This window comes from Mus musculus, chromosome 1, assembly GCF_000001635.26.
Source record: "Mus musculus strain C57BL/6J chromosome 1, GRCm38.p6 C57BL/6J".
Lineage (NCBI taxonomy): Eukaryota > Metazoa > Chordata > Mammalia > Rodentia > Muridae > Mus > Mus musculus.
In genome coordinates this window covers 83,109,925-83,119,662 of record NC_000067.6, presented here as the reverse complement: position 1 = coordinate 83,119,662, position 9,738 = coordinate 83,109,925, and the positions used below count along the sequence as shown (strand labels likewise).

General features: G+C 40.0%; 1 protein-coding gene across 2 annotated transcripts; it reads right to left on the bottom strand.

Moving 5' to 3' along the window:
* Window positions 1–495: 495 nt before the first annotated feature.
* On the bottom strand, window positions 496–2,897 carry Ccl20 (chemokine (C-C motif) ligand 20). Of its 2 annotated transcripts, none has more exons than NM_016960.2 (4): window positions 2,761–2,897; window positions 1,753–1,867; window positions 1,587–1,664; window positions 496–967 (listed from the first exon to the last, which is right to left on the bottom strand). In NM_016960.2, exons 1-4 carry the CDS (start codon window positions 2,837–2,839, stop codon window positions 946–948), a joined length of 294 nt encoding a protein of 97 aa, NP_058656.1. In that variant the 5' UTR covers window positions 2,840–2,897; the 3' UTR covers window positions 496–945. The 2 variants fall into 2 exon arrangements, with proteins under 2 accessions (NP_058656.1, NP_001153210.1); NM_001159738.1 differs by having other exon boundaries at window positions 1,753–1,864.
* Window positions 2,898–9,738: the final 6,841 nt, after the last annotated feature.

The window sequence follows — 9,738 nt, the reverse complement described above, 5'->3', positions numbered from 1 at the left end:
GGACTCCTAAGAGCAATTGGGTTCTAAGAGCATCCTATGTTTTCCTTTGGAAAACTGTTTTATATGAGGCTCAGGACTTCTAAGTACAGAAATGTTCCTAGCTGAGATGAAGAGTTGCTGACAGAAAGATGAGTCAAGTGACTTCTCCAAAGCATATTCAAATGGTTGTTGTTTTTCTACAGTCACCAAGTGTATGGGTCTACTTACTTATGCTAAAATGCATATATCAATAAACACTGACTGTGGGTCTCAAACATAAGGCCATTCTAATTGGGAGTGGGGGGTGCAGGATGCAGGAGAATGGCTTCCAATTCCAAAAGTGCAACCTTTCTGTTTGTTTGGATAAAGCCCAGGCTGTGAGGAGCAGAAGTAAAGGGGAAAGCTGGGCAGAATTAAGTGAAGATACAATTTTTTTTAGGAAATACTTATGTGTGTTGTATGATTTAATATCTTCAGTATACATACCAATAAGTAATATATGACTCTATCAACAAGTACCTTTCAATTCTTTTATTTTCAATATATTCTTATAATTCTTTTCTGTTTTATAAGAAAATCATATCAATTTAAGAAGCAATTAAATAAACAGAACATTAAATATCTTTACAATAGCTTATTGTTGACAAAAAGGTCCATATAAACTATTCCCTTAAACATAATATTAATCCTTCCACTAAGCGCCCCCATGGATTGTGGGAAATTAACATTAAATAGCTAAACATAGAAAATTCAGATCTATAAATAACATAAAATACAACTTAACTCTAATGTGAGCTTAAATATGACACACTATGATGCAATATGAATCAACTTCATCCATTGGACAAGTCCACTGGGACACAAATCAGGTCTGTGCAGTGATGTGCAGGTGAAGCCTTCAACCCCAGCTGTGATCATTTCCTCCTTGGGCTGTGTCCAATTCCATCCCAAAAAAGCATCAGTTTTTTACATCTTCTTGACTCTTAGGCTATAATAAAAGAGGAAAAGCGTAAATTGTGAATTGATGACTAGATGATAGGAATGGCTTTGGTATATCACATCTTCTTATGAGGGATTTGAGTCTGAGAAAAGATGGCTTTGCCCAACATAACTAAGCTAGTTAATGAGAGAAACGGGATGTGAACACTTATCTAACATCTCTAAATTCAGTATCTATGGCACAGTAGTATCAGATACCATCTATTGATAAAATGCTACATTACTGACATAAGCCAGTATCACTGGACTCTTCATAATTAAATTTATTTTTCAGGCTTTAGCAACCAACCAAGTGTCAGGAAGTATGTAAATGATATAATGAGGAAACATCTTTTCCACAAGAATCAAGTAGCTATTGACTATCAGCTGCACAGGGAATTCTAAGACACCTTGAGAGACAAGTCATTAAGTTAAAATAATATCAAAAATGATGATGGTGTTGGCATACAACTGCAAAATGCATCCTGTGCTTGCATGATCTAACTCAAATCCCCCTTCTAAAGTTCAATGTCACTAGGCTGAAGAACTCCAGCAGACCTTTGATCCACTCTCTGCTTCCTTATCCCCATCATTTGGAGAGAGACTGCTTGTCCTTCAATGATCCATACCTGAGGAGGTTCACAGCCCTTTTCACCCAGTTCTGCTTTGGATCAGCGCACACAGATTTTCTTTTCTTCGTGTGAAAGCTGAAAATCAAAAATTAAAAATTTTCACATGCAGTGAAATTTCCATGTATTCCTGAAGGAACTGAATTTAAGTTGGTGAATAACTTACATGATAGCATTAATGTCACAAGCTTCATCGGCCATCTGTCTTGTGAAACCCACAATAGCTCTGGAAGGAAGAGGCGTCTGTATGTACGAGAGGCAACAGTCGTAGTTGCTTGCTGCTAAAAGGCATAAAAAGGTATTAAGTCCACAGGAATGAATTTCCATGTCTTTGAGCTCCACTTTAACATAGTTCCCAGTTATTTTTTTTAATCGTATGCTGGGATGTTTTGGTTTAACTAACACAATTCACAAGACCATGGCTTCTCGCCATCTCTAGTAAGAAATGCAGATACTTCATTGCAATTCACCATAGTCTTTCATCTTTAGAATATAGAGGGAACTCCTATATTCTCTATCTCCTATATTCTATATGACTATATCCTATAATCTTGCCCAAAGCACTCCAGGGCTGTTGTATTGGCTGGTGGCACTTAAGTCAGGTTCATAAAGTTCACCACATGTTTCCAGCCATGCACCTGTTGCAGATAACAATATAATAAAGCAATACTTGGGCACGCCTCGAAGTTAAAGTCTAACCTGCTGTAAGGTACTGGATAAATGTTATCTTAAAGTTGGAGAACAATGTCCTTCAGGCCTCATGGGGACACTAAGGTCAACTGTCATAGTCAGAACTTTAAAAATAAGTTATGGACTTTACTAACATTACTTGGTTGGGAGATTAAACAAAAAGCTGGCGGTGAAATGTTCTACGCATTTCTGAATGACCATATATATCTTGAAATACACTCTAGCGCATCACTCCCAGAAATGGTACTTGGGTCTTGTCCTGAAGTTTAAGTGTCCCTGAAAGTCCATCCATCACTCTTCACATCTGCTAGGATTGATGGCAGAGAAGAAACCTGATTGCTAGCATCGACTCATTTCTCCTCTTATCTATGAGCCAACCAGTCTCCCTGACATATTCCTTAGCATGCTGCTGTCCTCAGGGAACCCCTAGATATGGTCCAGAGGACAGAAGTCTCCTGTAACCAGCAGAAGGCGCCACCCTTACCTTCTGCCTGGCTGCAGAGGTGAGCCAGCAGTACCCATGCCAAAGCAAGGAAGAGCAGACGCTTGCCACCGCAGGCCATTCTCAGCTCCAGGAGTTGATGTACTCAGTGCTGGGTACCCAGTGCCCTGCGAGTGCTCCTGTGCTCCAGCACCAGCCCTTCTTATAGCAAAATACTGGGAATGTACACAAGAAGGCGTGTTCTCACCCGGGGTTTTCCCCCATTGATTAATCTGCCTCATCCTGTCACCACAAAGAAAACCCACAGGGAAAACTTCCTGCCTTTTCCTACTGTTGAGAAGGTGTGAAGGTCAGGTGGGGGGTGGGGAGGGCAGGGGAGGAGGGAATCCTGTTAATTCCTCAGGATGTAGGAGGAAGAAATGCAGCTCAGACGAGTGGCCCAGAAATGGCACCTGTCCAGGTTTAACTTAATCTCTCTCTCTCTCTCTCTCTCTCTCTCTCTCTCTCTCTCTCTCTCTCTCTCTCTCTCTCTCTCCCTCCCTCCCTCCCTCCCTCTCTCTCTCTCTCTCTCTCTCTCTCTCTCTCTGTGTGTGTGTGTGTGTGTGTGTGTGTGTGTGTGTGTGTGTGTGTGTTGGAAAAAGAGGGACAGACTCTGAATGGAACATATCATACTATCATACTCCTATTGTGTATCCAGTCCTAGAGGGGAAAGATTAGGTGGGATGCCAGACGTGCTGCAACACATGCTTGTGATTACCTGGTTGGTGTTTAGCTGTCATAAAAGTTTCTGAATTTCTAGAATGACATCCAGAACAGGTAGAAAAACAACATGACAGAGGTGTCCCAAACTATTGTGGAAAACACCAGTCTCAACCCGCCACTTCACCTTGATGGCATATCAACTTCTCTACAAATTGTTTATGTTTGACGGCAGCCAAGAAAAAGTCTTCAACCAGACTTTTGTTCTTTGTGTTGATATATTTAATGCAGAGCCTAAGGGAGGGAAAAGAGCAAACACTACCAGAAATGGCCAATCTGAAAAACAGTCCAAAGATGGTGGTGATGATGTTAATAACATATTGGGATCTCTAATGTGTGATAAGACAGAAATACCATATAGAGAACTCAAGAAAACTGAGTGGTAAGAGAACCAAGAAAAAGTAAATAAAGACACCTGGACTAGACATGATAGGTGATAAATAAAACAGACAATGTTTCAGATAAGGAGGGAGTCTCGGATTATTAAAGAATCTATTCATTTAAGATTATAGAAATATATATGAGGATATTATTAATATATACACACCAAGCAACTGTATCACTAAATATATGATATAAAAACTGACAGAGCTGAAGAGAGGAGGAGAAATCTTCAATAGTCCAGATTGAAGACTACCATTCATACTTGTCAATAATTATCAGAAAAAGTGGGCTGAGAACCCCCCAAAATAGAGTACCTAAGCAGCACCCCAAACCCACTAGACAATAAACATCTCTAGAACATTCCACCCAGAAATAAGATGGTCATTCCTCTCCATTGTGGATGAAAGATTCCCTAAGATAAATTATGTGATACATCACTAAAATGTCCAAATAAATTCCTAAAGTGTTCAATAATATATACTGTGGGTTTTTGTTTTTGTTTTTTATTTAACACAACAAAATCAAACCACCAATTAATAAGAGAAGAAGACTTGGGGATTCACAAACTTATGAACATTGGTTGATGTACTACTAAATAACCAACATGTAAAAAAGAAATCACTGAGAGTAAAGAAATACTTTGAGATGAGTATTTCAAAATTTAGGGGAGGCTGTTGTTAGCATTCTTTCTAGGCTCTGCCCCACAGTGGCCAACAGTCAGGTATGCCTGACTCAGTATAAAAGGGGCTGTTTGCCCCCCCCCCCCACCCCAGTCACTCTCTTACTCTCTTCCCTCTCTGTCCCTTCTCTCCCCATTTTTTCCCTCCCCCTTGTCTCTCCACTTGTTTATAGCCAGTCTTCTCTCTCTCTCTCTCTCTCTCTCTCTCTCTCTCTCTCTCTCTCTCTCTCTCTCTCTCCCCTCACTCTCTCTCTCCCTCCCTTCCTCCTCCTTTTCCAATGCTCCCTCCCATGCCCTAAGTAAACTCTATTCTATACTATACCCGACCTGTGACCAGTACCTTAGTGTGAAGGGATGTCCCAGCATGGGCCTGCAGAGGCACCCCCTACCCCCACACCATACCGAGCCTCTACCAAACATATTTCTGGTTCTTTCTTTTTCATAAAATCCAACAGCTGTAAGATCAGTGAGCAAACACCTGCATTTAAACCAAGAAGGGTGCTAAGCAATAAACTTACCTTCTGCTTCAAGACACTTTAAAAGTAGAGCGAGCAGAACCCAAGGCAATCAAAGGGACGAAATGATAATGACTAGGGGGGTAGGGGGGTGTAACTGTGGCACAGGACAGCAAAGCAGTGGAGGAAACTGATGTGACCCAAACCTTATTCTTAGTCATGGTAGACAACAACAGTGAAATTTAACTATGATTGCCAGGAAGACAGCAATCCCCTCACAAATGAGAGCTCTTTCCTACTGACTTAAAAGTAATTAGAATTATAAGGGGAGACTATAGACAACTGTATGCCAACCAAATGTATAACATGAGCAAAACTGATTTAGAACTAGAATAGAATACTTGAATAGATTTAAACAGGGTATCCTATTAGTAACTATAGTTTTCCTTCACCACAAAAATCCCAGGTTTCACTGAAGTTCTGTCAAAGAAAACTCGCTGTCAGTCCACCGCAGCTTTCACAAATAAGCCAGGAGAGACAATTTCCAACTCAGTCTGTGAGTACAGTGTTGACCGACAATAATAAAGTGAGAGAGAGAACTCAAGAGCAAAGAAAGCTACAGGTCAGTTCCTCTCAGGAAAACAGACCTGAGAGGGGTTGGAGAGATGACTCAAAGCATGTCCTGTTTTGCTGAGGGCCCTAGCTCAGTTTCCAGCACCCAAGCTGGGCAGCTCACCTCTAACTCCATCGTTAGGGGAATCTGACACCCTCTTCTCATCTCACAGGTACATGCATATACATAATTAAGACTAAGATAAATCCTTTTTGAACATTTTACAAAAGTACATGAAAGTCTACAACAAACTAATCTAACCAAACTGAACCTAACCACTTATATAATAAGCTTATATATTACACCTAAATGGAATTTACTATACCAGCCAACTAGAACATTGGCCACCCCAGAGGGTATGGAACTGGAGAATGTATACTGTAACACACGCACACACGCACACACACAATTCCATTTAGGAAAATATTTGATAGACTCATGACTAAAATACTCAACAATCTTGGAACCATAGAGAAATTCCTCAATCTGATAAGGTTGATCTGTGAAAACCCCACAGTTAATGTCACGCTTATGGCTGAAAGGCTTAATGCCTGATCCTGCAGGCAAGAATGAGACAAGGATATCTGCTGTCACCAGTTCTATTTATCCCCGTACTAGAAGTGCAAACAAATGCCATGCAGCATGAAGCAGGGAAGGAGTGGGGCACCCAGATGATAAAGGAGACAGGAATTTGTAGATAATATAAGCTTCTGCATGCAAAACTATTTTTTAAATTCTCTTGTATGATGAAAACTGATAAGTGAGTTCACTGAGGTCCAAGAGTCAAGCTCACTATACAGAAGCAATTGTATGTCTATAAACTATCAGTGCATATCCTGAAAATACAACTAAGAAAATGGCTTCACAATGCCATCAAAAAGAATAAAATAGGAGCAGCTTGTGGTGGCATGCCTGTAATATCAGCACTCAGAAATGAAAAGAGAATAAAATGTCATAAACTTGAGAAAAGAATGAGCCAGCAAACGTATCCATCTTGGTACCCCACAGGATGATTTTCTCTGACTCCAGTCCCTGGACGATAAGTTCCTGTAACCCTGACTTAGTGACTCTCACCCAGAAATGCACAGCCATGACCATCTACTTGTTATGATACAACTAACTGCTTTTCAGCTTCTGTAACCTGCTCATGAATACATACAGTCAATGGCTATCTTGAGGTTGCCTTATCTTAGCAGAGCATGACAACTTCTGCCTTGCTTGTTTAGATACTCATGGTCTTCCTGTGTTTTTTCACTTTTAAAAATCCTTCCCTCATCCTCCTTCACACAGCAATCTCAATTTTGGCTCAGGGATTGTTATCCTGCTAACAATCATCAATAAATCTTTTAATTATTAAAAAAAAAGAATGAGCCAGCAAGGTGGCTCAGCAGAGACAGGCATTTTCCTGTGACATAGACCTCCTGCATTTGAAACCCACACAATGATAGTAGAACACCGTTCCTGCAATTTGTCCTCTGATCTCCATGAGCACATAACTATGTGCTAACTATCATATGCTCACACACAGAGAGGCATATGCATAATTAATAATTTTTTAATTTGACAGAAGTAAAAACATATACTGAAAACTTAAAAAAAATCATGAAACAATTAAGAACAGATGGAAACAAACTCCATTGCCACAAAATAGACTTAATCTTATTAAAATGGCCATAGTCACTAAATTATCTGGAGACTCAAAGTATATGTAAAGAGACCACCCATCAAAGGGAAGAAAATATTTGCAAATTAAATATGTGGTAAGGAACTTCATCTGTATCCAGAGTATATGATGAACTGTAGCAATTAAATAATAAATAATCCAATTTTTAAAATAACTAAGAAAAAAAGTGGAGCAATGAAATAATTTAGAGAGTTGGGGTGCTTGCTGCCAAGCCTGTTTATCTGAGTTTGATCCTGGGAATTTACATTGTGGAAGCACACACACACACACACACACACACACACACACACACACACACACACACGTCTAAATAACATTAAAGTTTTAATTAAATTTTAGCGAACTGCATGAGCAGCCATTTCTCCAAAAGAGCCCAGTGAGCACGTGGGAAGGATCAAGATACTCAGCATTCTGAGTCACTCAGGAAATGCAAATCAAAACCACTGTGACATACAGCGTCACGCCCACCAGGATGTCCACAGTCAATCTGACAAATAGGAAGAGCTGCCAATGCTGTAGAGAAATGGGAGTCTCATACACAGTACTGGGAGTGATAAAGGGAATGGAGATGTTTTGGCAACAGGTAGCCAGTTCCTCAAGAGTCTAATCATAGAGTTTACCCAGCTATCCCATCCCTAGATAAAAACCTAAGAGAGTGAAAATGACTTATCCACCCAAAACCTGCATGGATGGCTGTCCTCACTACAGCTAGCAAATAGAAATGGCCCAAGTATCATCAGCTGATGGATAGATGCCTACAATGACATATTGCCCAGGAACCAAAATTAATGGAACAATGGAAGCAACCAAAATGCATGACCCTTGAAAAACATTGTCCTAAGCGGGAACGGCCACATTGCAATGACTGCCCACATTTGGTGCCTTCTGTATGAACTGTTCAGAACTAGCAAGCCAGTAAGCCTTGAGAAGCAGAAGAGTGATTGTCCAGGGCACAGCTGGGGTAAAGGAAGCAGAATGTGGGGGACTGTTGATGCATATGTGATCTTTTGCTCTTCCTTCCCCCAAAACAATGGTTACACAGCCTGGGGAATGTACTAAAACACACTGAATCCTGAAGCTTAGCTGGTTGTTTTTATGGTATGTCAATTATGCCTCAATAAAGAGGATAACAACATAGGAGTGCCCTGTCTGCCTGTGTCTGATGCCTGCCCCAACTAACAGAGCTTCTTTCTTCTTTATCACTACTCATAGAGCCTTGCAGTCTGTAGTCATCTTCTCTGATTGCTCCACTCTGACCACACCTCCTGCTTGCCTCTCTCCCTGTCTCAAGGCTGACTTGGCACAACTGTCATTTTAAATTTGGTATTGACATCAATAGAGAAAATATAATATTTCTCATTCCAAATCTAACCTAGTTCACTTAAGGTGATGATTCCAGTTGCATACATCCTGCAAATATCATGATTTCATTTTTGTTTACGGGTGCATAAAATTTACATTACACACACACACACATAAACAAACACATTACCATTTTCCTTACCCATTCATATTTTATGGACATTCAGGCAGCTCCCATTTCTTGGCCATCATGAATAAAGCATCATTGAACATGGATGTATATATGTATGTGTATACACACACACACACACACACACACACATCTCTCTGAGGTAGCATTTAGAGCCCATTCAATAAAACCTAGAATGTATAGTTGGGCCACATAGTAGTTCTGCTTTTAGTTTTCTCAGAAATGTTCAAATTAATTTCCTCACAGTTACACAAGTTTGTGTTCTTACCTGTGAACAAGAGCCTTTTCTCTCATATCCTTTTCAGCTTTAGTTGGAAGAAGTTAGAACAACACTGTGTATTTTTCTTGATGTCAACCATGATGGCTGGGGTGAGATAGAATCTCAAAGTAGTTTTGGTTTACATTTTCCTGATCATTAAACATATTGAACATGTTTTTTTATTTAATGTTTAATCACCATTGCTTTCCTTCTTTTTAAAAATAACTATTAATGTTACCCTGTGACAAGAAATCTATCATGGGTTTTTTTTTTCCTGGGTCGGGGTAGGTCTTTAGAATTTATTCTTTTCAAATAACTTAGACACAATTGTCACAAGTCCTAATTCCTACATAGAGTAGACCCTCAGGTCTTGCTTTCCACACCTCCCAAGAAAATGGAAAGTGTCTTTTTCTGTGGAAGGAGCTTCCTGGTGTGTAAATACAGACAGCTCAAATCTCATGTCTGCATTCAGTGTAAGCACTTTTAAAAGCAGTATGTGCCACCCATGTGTTACTTACTCAAAACACTAATAGAACTGCTAGCAACCTGATCATCTAGACACTGCATGACTCCCTTCAGTTTCTAGAATATGTGAACACTAACTTGGCATGCTTATCAAACATGTGTCTACCCAATGTTTTCCCTCTCTGGTGAATTTCCATGACACGTTTTAGGAAGGAGGAAGTGCCTTTCAA

Bases quoted from the DNA above. Each gene is read 5' to 3' on its own strand.
- Ccl20 (NM_016960.2), bottom strand. From the start codon at position 2,839: ATGGCCTGCGGTGGCAAGCGTCTGCTCTTCCTTGCTTTGGCATGGGTA. The intron at 1,868-2,760 runs GTAAGGGTGGCG...TATGCCTTTTAG, and splicing joins CCTCTGCAGCCAGGCAGAAG to CAGCAAGCAACTACGACTGT. The intron at 968-1,586 runs GTATGGATCATT...CTTTTATTATAG, and splicing joins AGGGCTGTGAACCTCCTCAG to CCTAAGAGTCAAGAAGATGT.